Below are 14,448 nucleotides of genomic sequence, written 5' to 3' on the forward strand. Positions count from 1 at the left end.
AAATTGTTCATTTGTAATTTATTATTATTTTAATCTTTAACTTTTCTGCTAGTGCAATTGACAACAGATTCTCATTTGCAATATCAACATATCTGTAGACAGCAAAGGATATGGTTACATATTTACAAGTTTATTTACAATGGTAATGGGTAGCACGTCCGCCTCACAGTTAGGAGGGTGCGGGTTCAATTCCACCTCCGGCCCTCCCTGTGCGGAGTTTGCATGTTCTCCCCGGGCCCGCGTGGGTTTTCTCCGGGCACTCCGGTTTCCTCCCACATCCCAAACACATGCTTGGTAGGCCGATTGAAGACTCCAAATTGTCCCTAGGTGTGAGTGCGAGTGCAACTGGTTGTTTGTCTCTGTGTGCCCTGCGACTGGCTGGCAACCGGTTCAGGGTGTCCCCCGCCTACTGCCCGATGACGGCTGGGATAGGCTCCAGCACGCCCGCGACCCCCGTGGGGACAAAGCGGTTCAGGAAATGGATGGATGGATGGATGGTTCGAGGAATTGATTGATTGATTGATTGATTGATTGATTGAATATTTATTGGTCCCCAGGGGTGGGGAAATTCAGGCCCCAGCAGTATCCACACCACAGAATGGGTATACAAAAGACACACATGGCATGAGCGCAACTCAATAACTCTCATAAGGCTGCCACACAACGGCACCACAAAGAAAGTCAGAAAGTGCTCAAGATAAAAGCCATCAAAGCAAAACAAAGCTAAAAGACAAAGGAAAAAAAGTAACAGCGGCCAACCAGCACCCCCCAATACAAGAGAACACCCCAAAACACACAAAATAGCCTCCACGGGGTCCATCGACAGGTGTAAGGGCAGTCCAGTTCAACGGCGCCCAATGGACCGTGGTCGTGAATCGGTGAAAACATCACAAAGCAGGCAAACGTGTGAGCAGCGTCCCGGGCACCCAGCCGGGGCACGTGCAGATGGTCACCACGGGGCTAGCATGGCGAAAGTCGTTGGTACCGACGAGCACGAGGGAGCGGACTCCCCACAGGGGTTGCGGCTGCAAGGCCAAGGCGAGGGACCCGGTCATCACTGGCCGGATAAGCAGGAAGCCGCCGTAGAGTTACGCCGGCTCAACCGATGATCCCGGTCCCAGGAAGAAAAAAAAATAAAATAAAATATCCGATCCGAAGAGATACCGAGGTGTGGTAGAAGGCACCAGCATCGCCGAATGGACAAAAAGACAGAAAGAAAAAGGAGAAAAGAAGGAAATAAAGAGGAAAAGAGAGAACACTGCTGGGAGGCAGCCACTCACGGCGCCATACCAAGAAGTGAATGGTCGGCCCCTATAAATTTTCATCTAAGCAAATCTGGCCAGCTTTGCAAAAGGTTTGGACACCCCTGCCTTAAGTGTTTTACCCAGAGTTCATTACGGATTTGCCCAAAATAGCGGGAAACTGTCGACATACGGTAAAATTTTATTTGTTAGGCGTTAAAATACCACCAATTATAGGGTTTTCAAATGACATTTTATGGGATTACAAGCTTTGCTTACGAATGTTTAAATCAGGGGTCTCAATCTCCAGTCCTCGGGGGCCGCATTCCTCCATGTTTTCCAAGTTTCCCTCGTTAAACACACCTGATTCAATTATCAGGCTCCTGCAGAACGTGAGGATGAACTGATCATTTGAATCAGGTGTGTTTAACGAGGGAAACTTGGAAAACATGTAGGAATGCGGCCCCCGAGGACTGGAGTTTGAGACCCCTGGTTTAAATCATGATTTCAACCAGGGGTGTCAAGCTCATTTTTTTCGCGGGCCGCATTGTAGTCATAGCTTCTTTTGGAGGGCCATTATGACTGTCAACCCAAATAAATTTATGAGCACCTCATATTATATACAATAAAAGCTACAAAACAAACTGACAAATAACTCGTTTTCAAATCAAACTGGTCAAATATTTAGAAAAAAGATATTATTAAAAGTGAAGACAATTTGCAATTCTAGTAATAACACGCGAATTTGATGCACAATTTGTCTTCGCGGGCCATATAAAATGATGTGGCGGGCCGTATCTGGTACCCGGGCCTTGAGTTTGACACCTGTGATTTAAACCTTCGTAAGGAAAGCACCTATGTATTTTGTCCTAGTGTAGTCTCCGTTCATTACCGACCTTGTGCGCAGGCAGTGTACATCGCGCAGAGGCAGCAAAGGCAGTGGAGCAAAGGCAGTGGAGCCGTGGCCCCCAGATACTGGGGGTTTGACTTTACTACGACTCTACTGAAGTTTTAACATTGTTTTAAGCAGCAAAACAGCCTAAACAAAGACCGGTTGCTGCATGTTTGACGACACAGACCCAAAATGTCGGCAAATCGATGACGTAACACACACTGCACTGTGGTATAACTGCTATTCGAAAAAAATGTATTTACTGTCCAAATTCCGTAGTTTTCGCACGCTTGCACCATGTGCGCTCACACACTTGGTGCACTTCCACTAGATGCGCACTTCCGCGAGGAGCGTAAAGTGTAAAGTGCGCCCCTGGGCATTTCCTTAGGTCATTGAAAAAACGAAACGCCCGGCAGAGATTTTGTCTGCCATCGTACTGCCCAAATACAAGTCAGCCATATTATTTGTTTGCACAGCTGCTTTGCTTTAAATCCAGAAACACATTCCGTATTTCCTTTTTGTCCGCGGGGCTTTCTTCCATCCTTGCGCCGCCTCGATCAGCATCCTCCATAGCAGGTGTGCTGCCCTTGGACCGAGGTGCGCCCCTAGCGACACGTTGACGAGCACCTGACACCAGCCAATAGGAGAGGTTCCTGGTGCCAGTTTCCCGAACAGGAGCCCTTGATTGGTTTCTAGGGGCACGGCTCGGCCATCTCGCTGTCTTGTGCTCGTCGTTGCTGTAGTGCTGTCAGCCGGAGCGAGGAGGCGAAACAACCGCAAAGACGGACGGACGGGTGAAAATAAGCCAGACGAACCGCACAAAAGCAGGCTGAATAGATGTCGCAAGATGGCCCAGTGACCGCACACGTCGACGTCGAGAAGGTAAGTTGGAATTTCGTGTCACGTCGGGGCTGTTTAGCGTGCCAGTGTGCCTTGGCGCTGCCCACAAAAAGGCTGAGGCGGGCGATGTTTTGGTAGATGTGTCGACCACAGGGGCTCTGGGCTAGCTCGGTGGCTAACGACGTAGCTTCGACCACGAATGGTCGAAAACGAAAGCCCTTTGTAACATTGACGGTGAATAATGCCGGCCGGCTGTGAGAGGAAGAGCTACGCGAATCGCACATTTCATGATAACGGTCCCCGTCACCAAAAAGGGACCAAATTAGCATTGCCTATTCCTAATATGTGAGCGGAATGGAGACAACACCAATGATAAATGAGTGTCAACGGGCCAGGCTTGTAAGAATTGGTAGCTAAGTGTTGCCAAAATAATTACGTGATTGCATTGTGCGGCAAGTGCAGTGATTTTATTGGGGGGGGGGGTTAAAATTGGTGTAAAATGAGTGACAGTACAGCTTGCCAAGTCATGTCATGAAATAAACTCAAAAGTTTCACAAATTAGTGATACTGTTTGTCTAGAAATTTGGTAAGAATTAGTAAGAATTGGACAATATCTCTTGTCTTTGAGGGACACCTGGAAATGGCCAAAGTGACCCTAAAATGGCTGCTTCAAAGCAAAATGGCAGACCTCCTGTGTATTGTCACGCAGTGCCTTCAAACTTGTAGGCGTCTACTTGACATATCACCCAACTGTCAGGCTGTTAAGTGAAACTGGCTTCAGGGGCTGCATTTTCTAAAAATGAAGGCCAGTCATCCAACTTTGCTGTCAGTTCCATGTGATGAAATGAAAGGGGCTGAATTCAAAGAATCAAATCTGTAGCAATAAGAGCAAAATCTTGTCTCGACATGGCCAAAATGACCCTATAATGGGCGCTGCAAACCAAAATGGCACATGTCCTTTGCGCTTTCAGGCATGGCTTTCTCAGACGTCGAGTTCACCCACTGCGAGCTTGCGGTCTTGTCTCTCTTCCGGCAAGTGTGCAGAGCTGCTACCAGATGTGACATGGATGGTTATGATTTTTTGATATTGCCACAAGCATCACCCATGCACGCGGCAGGCGGCATAGAAGCGGCTCGCCCGTCCATGATGATGACGGCGATGTGGGTCATGAGTGGGTTGTTTGCTCCCACCCCCGGGTGGCACTGATGTTGCTGAGTTTGTGTTTTTGATGTTGTCGGTGGTCGCTCTTTGTTGCTTGCAAAACATCCAGGTTGTACATTTTCTTTCGCCGTAGGGGCGGCTGTCTCGTGCAGTTTTCAGAAACAGGCAGATGATCTCACATGACTTGGTTGGTAAATTTCACTTGTATATACAAACAACATTCAACATTTTACTGAATATGTCCCTTCAGATTGTTTTGCGGGCCTTAAGAGATTGAGCGCCACCGGCTGGTGGGTTCAGGAGCAGACTTGACATAAAACAAAACACCCTCACCACCGTGTTGTGAACTCGCGCCCATCTTTACTCATTGTCATCCTTGTTGCCATGGATACCACTTGGCAGCGCGCAGCCACCGTTTTTTTCGATGTGGTTTTTCTCCCGGGCAATTCTGCGCGCGCACACGTGCACATTCCTCGGAATCCACTGCATGTCCTAACGTGGCTGATCAGGTGCCACAAATGTTGGCCCACAAGGCAAGTGTGTTTTATGGGCGGAGCAGGTGATGAACGCAGCAGAATGGGTTGTTACTTACGCCCACCGAGAAGCTTGGGTCAGCATTTCTGCTTATTGCAAGTTTTGTAATCATTTTTTCCTCTCCATTTGCCCCAATTTCTCACCGTATGAAATTCATTGACCAAAATCTGCCATTTTAGTTTGAAGTGTCAATTTTAGGACCCGCAAATGTTTGAATTCAGTTCTTCAGTTTGGATTAGAGCATCCACCGTAGCGTACATTTTGACATCAGCATGGTTGTGTCAGCGACATGGTGTCCATTTCCATGCAGGAGCTCCGATGGCTGAATTCAGCCGTTTGTCATAATTGAAGTTTCCATTTTATGGAAACTATTTTGTAACGGTTTTGTTTTGGAGTGCCCATTTTGAGGCTGCTTGCCGAGGTTATTGCGGTCTCCGTCACCTTGACAATAACAAACGTGAATGGACTCAAGGGGGCGCCATCGCCGTGTTCAGAAATGAGGCCTGCTCACGGCGACGACGCGCAGGGCGCGGACACGACCGGTCAACTTAAACAGGGCCGATGTTTGGATGACGTATGGAGGTCGAAAGAGCTAACGACCCGATTGTGACAATGTAAAGTCCAAATATAAAACAAAAAAAAAGAGCGAAAAGACTTAGACGAAAGCAAAATAATTAACTTCTTCGTTCCGAGCAAGCCCGTTACGCCGGCCAAATGAAACGGCAGTTGCCGCTTGCAAAAGAATGAAAAGAACTGCTGAGGGAGCAAGCGCCATTGGCACAGCCGCTTCAGATAAATTCCAATCACGAAAAGACACGGCCTTTGCTTTCATCCTCACTTTCAAGGAATCATTTCAAAGTTGGACCCTGAAGAATAATGTATGTATGTCTAAACGATTTTGTTTTTGTCTCTAATGTTTTCCATCTCATTCGGCTGAAATGTGAAGTGACTTGTTTTCACACATTGGTTCTCTTGGGTGTGACACTCGATGGGGGTGATGTCATGACAATGGTGGCATCAACAGCGAGGAGAGCCCCGGGGGGGTTGGATGTGGAGGCTTTTCACCAGAGAAACAGAAGCTGATGCTATTTTTTGTTGTTTTACTGGGAGAAAGACCCTCTGCAAACGCTTGATGTTTCTTTGCTTGTTGGTGCTCAATTGGAAAGTGCCAGCAGAGGCATGGGGACCATTCCTTCTTTTTATTTCTGCTTTTGAGAGAAGTAGAAGGCATCACTTAGGGCAGTGGTCCCCAACCTTTTTTGCACCACGGACCGGTTACGTGTCAGAAATATTTTCGCGGACCGGCCTTTATATAAATAAATATATTTATATATTTATTATTTAAATATTTATATATATATAAATAGGATGAAATAAAATGATACGACTGGCATAAAAACAAATATAAACCACATAAAAATAAAACGTTGAATTAGTGGGAGCACCGAGCTCTTTTCTCAGAAATGAGCCGTTCCCATCTAGGCGTAATCGGAGACAATGACACCCGAAGTGGTTATGGTTTGTCTTTAAATGCAGGATGCTTGGTCTCCATGTGCCGAAGCAGGTTTGAAGGCTTCATTGCCTCGTTAGCTAGCCTTTCGCCACATATGCGGAGTGCACTTGGCGCGTCAGAGTCACCTGTGGCGATAAATCCATATTTTAAATAGGACTCCACAAATGTTCTTTTAAATGCAGCTTTCCTTTTCTTAGAAGTCGTAACCTCTTCTTCTTCAGTGTCCTCATTGGACGTTTTTCCCTTTCCGAAGAAGCTTTCCAAACTTCTCTGTTTCTTGCTCATTTTTGCTTGCCTCGCGGGCTTGACTGTGGTGACATGTCACGTGACCGAGACGAGCGCCCTGTGTCAAGAGTCCTTATTTTTCAGATGCACCGACAGATGTAATTGGGAGAGATTCGTCAAATTTTTTATATTTTTCAAAATAAACTCTTACTCATTTTTGCTAGCTTTGCGGGCTCGACTGGGGAAACATGTCACGTGACCGGGACGAGCGTCTTAACCTGAATGAATTGATCGTCAATGAAAAAAAAAATATATATATATATATATATATAATTTTTTTTCCTGTGCGGCTCCGCGGCCCGGTACCAAGTGACCCACGGACCGGTACCGGTCCGCGGCCCGGTGGTTGGGGACCACTGACTTAGGGTGTATCCAGACCAGAAAAGTTCTTTAGTCCGCTTATTTGGTCCGGACCACAAGCGAACTTAATTTTTTTCTTTTGGTGCGGTTCCTATTCAGACTGTACATTTTGCAAGCAAAGTACTATATTTTGTAATCACATCCACGCTTGTGACGATCTGTGCTCCTATTGGACAGCAATGACCAGAGCGGCACACAGAGCACAGACTTGGAAATGGAAGAAAGCATGCGAGTCCTACGCGTTTCATTCCTGCTCTGCATATTTGTGCTGTTGGTTCGGATCTATGCTGTTTGTATTCAGACCTGAAGCGAACCTCACCAGAGATCATTTGGAAGCGAACTGAGACCACTTTAAAAAGTGGGTCTCTGTCTGTTTCTTTAATCCACACCAGGATTCATTTGCGTGTATTCACACCTGCACAAAAGGTCCAGACCAGCGTTACAATCGAACCCTGATCCATTTAAAGTGGACCAAACAGTCAGGTCTGAATATACCCTTAAAGGGCATGTAAAGACACAATGGGGTCCCAAAATGTATTTGATAAAGATGGACTTGTATTTTTGGAAATTGTTGTGAATTTTTGAATAAAATTGCGAATTGAGGAGTAATAGATGAAAAATCAACGGTTTGTATGTGATCGTTGAAGTTCATCCCGGAAATTGCCAAAGTGACTGTGACGTAGATTATAGGAGGCCGAGCGTTGCCGAGTTACTTAGCCCATGTAAGCATAATGGCGGATACAGAAATGGAAGCGATGTCGTCTGATGAATCTCCCTCAGATGATTCTTCACCTCCTGACGAAAATGAAGAAGAGTATGATTTCTTTCTTGGGGTGCAAGGCTACCAATTTGAACCAGTGAGAAGTACCCCAGCGACTGAAGCATTGCAAAACAAAGGTGCGGAAGGTACAGCCAGAGAAAATCAATGGCTTTATTGTCATGGATCGGAATGGAGCAGGGTGACCAAATGCAGCTTGGACCAGGGTTTATTGAAGCAAACTCAAAAGACTCGGCAAACTGACATGACTTAACAAACCGACAGGGACGCGAAACAAAGGATGTGAAGACATTAAGACAACAGGAACCAAAAAGACATCAAGACAACAACAATAATCCGACGGGGCGTGAGGGGCAGACAGGACTTATATACATGACAGGTAACAAGAGGCAGGTGAGAATAATCAAACTAATCATGGGCACACAGGAGGGGAGGAGCGAGCACACAGACAGAAACCATGACAACAGACACGTAGTAGAACGGCTGGGGACGAGACGTGACATATATACTGATATTGTTTTGGGTGCCCAATCTAATAAATTCTAAGAAAGTTGCAAAGAAAATTTCTTTTAATAATATATTCGACAACATATTTTTTTATCGGGTAGAAAACAGTAGGAAAATTAATTTTTAGGACTGGGAAAAGCCATGAACGATTATTACTTTTGGTGTGCTAATTCTTATTTTCCCTTTGCACACAGTATGTTACTACCGAAGTTACACCTATAGTTATAAGCCTAAACTTTTTTATTTTTCAAATAACATAAAGGTAACATTTTCATACCCCAAGAATCTCCCTTTTGGCAATTGCACGGCTCTGTCTTGGCACTTTCGAGGGGGGGGTGAACTTGGGGGTGCTCCGTTGTCTCTATTATGCTTATATGTGAAGTATTGGAGACAAAACACCAGGAAATTGTATGGATCTTCGCGCTATCAATCGGTAAACAATGGGGGGAGTCCTATCATCTACGTCACGGTACCATGTGATCCAGAATGCCGCGGTTCATGACAGGGGCAGGAAAGATCGAGAAATACACACAAATTGACTGCGTTTGGCTCACGAATCCAATTTTATTTCAAATTCTATGATATTATTTGGATACAGATGAATATAATCGAACATTCTGAGTGGTTTTTAAAACATGTTAAAGGTGCGTTTACATACGCTTTAAGTAGCTCAATTTCATACCTACTGTCAGGATGAGTTCTGTTTGCTGTCATGTTATTGTTTCCAAAGCTTCTCCAGTTGAACCGTCAACATGCAGTTCCTGTTTGGGTTTGGCTCTGTCCCACCCTCTTTGCCGAGGGATGTGTCAGCTGGGTTCCCGGTAACCCAACACCGCCGACACATCGAGGTTACTGTAACTGGCTAAACTGCCCTGACCGGTCAGCCCCAGGAACGCTTGCTCGCAACCACAAATCGCATGCGTCTGCCATTTGGATCCGGCCAGCGTACGCGTACCCTTCTATCGTGCTGCTGCGTCGGGAGGCCTTCACGTAGGATCTGTGGGAAAATCCCCAAAGAGGGAAGATGAAAAGACAGCAAATGGAAAAAGAAAGGCCAGGGAGATCCACCCAAACGTTTTCACGAAACCAATCACATCGCGCTTTTGGAGCAGGTTCCCTCCCTTGTTCACCACCTGAGACTTGAGAATTGTGCCTCGTGAGAGAGAGACGGACAACAAAGGCCAGCCTTGACACATCCACTGAGCTTTGACAGAAAACAAGGAACATCTACGGCCACTCGGGACTCTGACAGAGTTGGAATCCTCTCGGTGACACCGAAGAGATGGACGATTTATGAACACGCAAAAGTTTTCCAGAGCCAGCTTTTCATGGTTTCCCTTCCAAACATCATGTGAGCTCTTCCTCTGAAGGGCGACTTAACGGCAAAGCGCTGAGGAAAGGACTTGCCCAACAGGGATGTCCTTGGAGGAGTTTGGAAGCATCGCCGGCCTCGTGGCCGAAAGCGGAACATCAGACTACGGCGACAGCCTCTCGCTGAAGAGCCAGAGCCCAAGTCTGGATCGGGACTCGGATGATCAGAGCCAAAGCCAGGAAGGCATCGTCATGGAGCGCATCGCCTCGTTGCCATTGCCTTTGCACATGTACGATGCCGTTGACTTTATTGGGAGATTTCCCAAGTTCCAGTCCAGGTCCAGAAGGCGAACACGGCTCATCGTCGGTAGGTGACCACATGCAAGATTTGGATGTTGGGACGGACACGGGCAAGGAGAAGCTCAAAGTCGTTGACCTGGTTTGAGTGTGATGCACCACAGCAACCGCGAGCCCAGCGGGATTCAGGGTTCTTTGACGTCTGCCTCATTTCTATTTTGCAGCGAGATAACTTTGATTGGCATCGGGACCAGGGATCAAAATTCCCCCAAAGGTTTGAAAATCCTCGGTCTCCCGTGGCGGGAGGGCCCCCCGAACTCAGTGAGCGGAGCCATTGTTAGCAGGTTGATAGAACTTTATTCATCCCGCAGCGGGGAAATTCACTTGTCACAGCAGCGCATATGAGTGCAAGAATAATACGAGTGCAAGAATAAAACAAGTGCCAGAATTACAAAAAAGGGTAAATAACAGACAAGGACAAACACAAGTGCTGCTAGTAGAGACCAAACACATTCATTTTATCAGGTGGCATGCATGTTGTAAAGTCTGACAGCAGAGGGAATGAAGGACCTGCGGAACCGTTCCTTCCTACACCGAGGGTGCAAAAGTCTGCTGCTAAAGGAGCTGCTCAGGGACCGCACAATCTCATGGAGGTCTTTTCATCCGCTGCATTTGATTCTTGGTCCAGTTTCCTTTGGTCCACATGGCTCGGTTTTGCACGTGTGCACTTGTGTATGAGGTGGGTGTCGCGGGAGTGGTGCTCTAAAAATAGCGCCCCCCCCCTTCCTCGTGTTTCTCTTCGGGCAGTGTTGAAATTCTTCCGCTCAATCCGCACAGGGGGACTCGGAACGCAACCTGGGGACAGTTTGAAAACTCACAGCGACACGTTTCCAGTTGACTTTCCAGGCGGCAACCGTGCATTTTAAAGTTGAGGTGGCGAACTGAAAGCCCAAACGCGACAACTGCTTCGAGGGCTCACGTGTGCTGCGCCAAGTTTGGCGATCGTTTGTTGACGGGTCCTTTTCCTCCGAGCTGAGCTCACCTTGGCCTCGGAATGGGGAAGAAATGCGGCGTCAGCAGACTCTCTGGAGTTTTGGGAACTTCCCCGCGAGATGATGGAGCTTCTCACCCTTAGATTTGGGTAGCCATGCCAAACAAGCCGGGTAAATCTTCTTTTTGACTCGCTTCTCAGCAGCCAGGATCTTGTATTTTTGCGCCGTTACGAAGGCTGTACGCTGCAGACCTCTCCCAGTCTTCCACCGTGGTGTTCCCCTGCAAAAACACGGAGCATCGTACCAGCCGCGCCATGGAAGTCCCGGCGAGGTGGAGCAGGGCTAATGTCATTAGCTTCATCAAGGGTCTCGGTAAGCCCTCGGGGCGGGCCGGGCCGGGATTGCGCCAGCGCACGCTGTCCCGCTGGCCAGAGAGATAATGTTTCATGAAAACAGGGGCCAGCCTGGGGGGATGGGGGTGACCTCTTTAGCAATTATTCTTTGCTCACATCTGCACGAGCTCCGGAAGCAAAGGTCACTGTGACACAAACATGCGTTCGTGCCAAATAAATAAATAAAGAACACAGTTGGTAGTCGACGTTGAATTTGTCCCTTTGTCCAGCTTTGCCGGTGGGACTGAAGACGCCCGTCCCATCTGTCACAGCAAGCCAGGGAGAGAGAAAAGCTCCCGTCGTCATGGCGCCCGTCAACGTGGACCCGGAGAGCAAGCCCGGCGAGTTTGTCCTCAAGAGCCTCTTTGCCAACTTCACACTGCTGTCTGAGCGCAAGATCCGCATAATCATGGCCGAGCCGCTGGTGAGCTGCTGTGTGTGTGTGCGGCAAGTGTGGCTCATTGTACTCTACTATGAACGCAGATCGAGAGGCAGCTCCCTCCGTTTGTCTCATTTGAATCATGCAAAATGGGCATCATCAATTTAGTCCAATATAAAATTACAAAACGTTTTCAACGCTATTTTTTTGTGCAATTAAATTTCTTGTGTTGTTTTTGTAGGAGAAGCCGCTCAACAAGTCTCTGCAGAGAGGAGAGGATCCACAGTTTGACCAGGTTTTTGGCCACACGCGATGATGACAGCAAACATGGAACCTGTCAATCACCTTCCCACTTGCTCCATGTTTGTGTTTGCAGCTGATCAGCAGCATGAGCTCCCTGGCAGAGTACTGCCTGCCCTCCATCCTTAGGACACTCTTCGACTGGTACAAGCGGCAGAACGGCCTCGAGGACGAGTCGCATGAGTATCGACCCCGCGCCAACACCAAGTCGAAAAAGTTAGCAAAACCGCCGCTCACTCGGAAAGAGTAAGAGTTAAAGAGTGTTTTGTTGACCTCTCAGTGATGAGCAGCAGAAGGACTACTTGCTGGAGCGGAGGGATTTGGCCATTGACTTCATCTTCTCACTGGTGCTCATCGAAGTGTTGAAGCAGGCGAGTGTGCCTCGCCGCCGCCGTGTCGCACCGCCGCCGTGTCGCACCGCCGCCGTGTCGCGTTACCGTCGGGCTCATCTTTGTTCCTCCCGCTTCAGATCCCATTGCATCCCCTCCTCGATGGACTCATCCAGGAAGTGATCAACTTGGCCTTCAAGCACTTCAAATACAAGGAAGGGTAAGGAAGCGGCAGACGAGGCGCTGCATGTGTCAAACGCCAGCTCGGCACCATCTTAAATACTAGGGGTGTAACGATTCATCGATACACATCGATTAATCGATATAATGCTCTACGATTTATTGGCATCGATGCTAAACGTAAACATCGATTTATATCGCCGTGTTTGACCTCGGACATTAGACGCGACTTTATTTTGAAATCCAGTTCATTGTTGCTTGCTTCCTCTTTCCGGGAGCAGTACGCGGCGTGCTGTGTTGTGAGCAGAGCAGGCACGTGAAAGGGGAGCCGACAACTACGCGGCTCCTGGGCTGGTGCTATGGCTAGTGTCCAAGAAGACGAGGAAATTCGCTCCCCTTTGGGCTTCAAGTCATTCGTTTGGAAGCACTTTGGATTCCAAAGAAAAGATGGCTCAACGGACAATTAAAATTATTGTAAATAAATAGTTCAGTAATGCACTTTAAAGTTAATGGTATTACAAAAAAAGAAAGAATATTCATTTTTCTTTACTTATATGAGAAAAAATATAGGAATTCGATAAAGTTCAGTGTTAAAATAAGCACTTTGTATACTACAATACTCTTGTAATTTCCTAAATAAAGAGTTTGCAGTACCTTGTTGATTTTGCGTATGAATTGTTATAAATCAGGATATTGTTCTATATTTTTTATTTAAAAAAAAAAAAAAAAAAATATCGATCGTGGAGCACTATATCGTGATGTATCGTGAATGAATCACAGCAGGCTTTAAGATATCGGCAATAATCGTATCGTGGTCATTTGTATCGATATGATATCGTATCGTGACAAAACCCGCGATTTACACCCCTATTAAATACACATCGTGGATAAAAGAATCGGGGCCGCTGCCACCTGGTCCGTGATGTTGATGTTGGTGCGTCCCGATACTTTTGTCCATCCTTTGCTGATCCAAAGTGTGTCTCAGGTATCTGGGACCCAACACTGCCAACATGCACATCGTGGCCGACCTCTACGCAGAAGTTGTGGGAGTGGTGACCCAGTCCAGGTGCTTGACTCTGTTGCCCCTTGTTTGCCCCGCCCTGCCGTCTTGGTGTGCAGTCGAATGTTTCCGTTTTGCGCACCTCCGGCCACCCTCCGCATACCTTCCAATGTTTTGTACAATGTTTGCTGCACGTGGTTTTGGACCTTTGTTTCTTTGCGGCCAGATTCTCGGCCGTTAGGAAGAAGTTCATCTCGGAGCTGAAGGAACTGCGACAGAAGGAGCAGAGCTCCTACGTCCTGCAGTCCACCATCAGCCTCATCATGGGCCTCAAGTTCTTCCGCATCAAAATGTACCCCGTGGAGGACTTTGAGGCCTCCTTCCAGTTCATGCAGGTAGCGCTCTGAAATTGCTCGAGGGGCCCTCTGGCTGGTGGAACTAACCCAGGGGTGGGCAAACCTTTTGACTCGCGGGCCGAACTGGGTTCTAAATTTGGACCGGAGGGCCGAACCAGGAGCAGATGGACGTAGTGTTTGTGTGAAGTAATATAAGCGACCTGTAAAGGTCATTGCATAAAAGATTTTGGCCTTTAGTAGGTAGTAAAGCATGGATATTCCAAACAAGTTTTTTGAAAACAAATGCATTTATTAACAGCATTAAAAAAAAAAAATCACTAAAAAACTGCTATCAGTGATTCTCATAAAATACGACACTATTATTATGAATAACAGTCTCCATCACTTCAGTGCCTGCAGGTCAGATTAATGAAAAATGTTTATCTTATGAGATCACATCAAACTCTTAGGAGAGATCCGTTTACCTCGATCTGTGACGGGTTGATGTGGCTGAACGTCACGTCGCGTACGTCGAGCCAAATTGGCCACTCTTTTAACATTCGGCACTCACTTCTTTTCTTCGGGCCACTCATTTTAATGGAAGGATTCCAGGGGAAGGTTTGTGGGTGGCTTTAGCGTCAAACTGTATCTGAAAGCTCAGCGAGCGAATTACAAGAATGCTGTCGTCACAGCCCACGCTCTAAATTCGGGACTGATACAAATAGAGCGCGAGTGCGCCATGTCCGTACTACTGAGTACGTACGTACACGCACTTGTGAGTGTGCACCGAGCTTTCTGACACGGCTTCCGGTAGTAAATGC

General features: G+C 47.2%; 1 protein-coding gene across 5 annotated transcripts in view; it reads left to right on the forward strand.

Moving 5' to 3' along the window:
* The first annotated feature begins 2,841 nt into the window (after window positions 1-2,841).
* fryb (furry homolog b (Drosophila)) overlaps window positions 2,842-14,448 on the forward strand; it is a 31,527-nt gene continuing 19,920 nt past the window's right edge. For 3 of the 5 annotated variants that reach the window (XM_037270098.1, XM_037270101.1, XM_037270099.1), the window contains exons 1-8: window positions 9,008-9,790; window positions 11,335-11,528; window positions 11,725-11,778; window positions 11,860-11,999; window positions 12,064-12,154; window positions 12,253-12,332; window positions 13,278-13,358; window positions 13,519-13,687. In XM_037270098.1, the coding sequence (XP_037125993.1) occupies window positions 9,529-9,790; window positions 11,335-11,528; window positions 11,725-11,778; window positions 11,860-11,999; window positions 12,064-12,154; window positions 12,253-12,332; window positions 13,278-13,358; window positions 13,519-13,687 (1,071 nt within the window). In that variant the 5' untranslated portion in view covers window positions 9,008-9,528. Of the gene's footprint in view, window positions 3,016-9,007; window positions 9,791-10,948; window positions 11,085-11,334; window positions 11,529-11,724; window positions 11,779-11,859; window positions 12,000-12,063; window positions 12,155-12,252; window positions 12,333-13,277; window positions 13,359-13,518; window positions 13,688-14,448 lie in introns of those variants that run through there. The other 2 variants (XM_037270103.1, XM_037270102.1) reach the window with 2 other exon arrangements.

Source organism: Syngnathus acus, chromosome 14, assembly GCF_901709675.1.
Source record: "Syngnathus acus chromosome 14, fSynAcu1.2, whole genome shotgun sequence".
NCBI classification, from domain to species: Eukaryota; Metazoa; Chordata; class Actinopteri; order Syngnathiformes; family Syngnathidae; genus Syngnathus; species Syngnathus acus.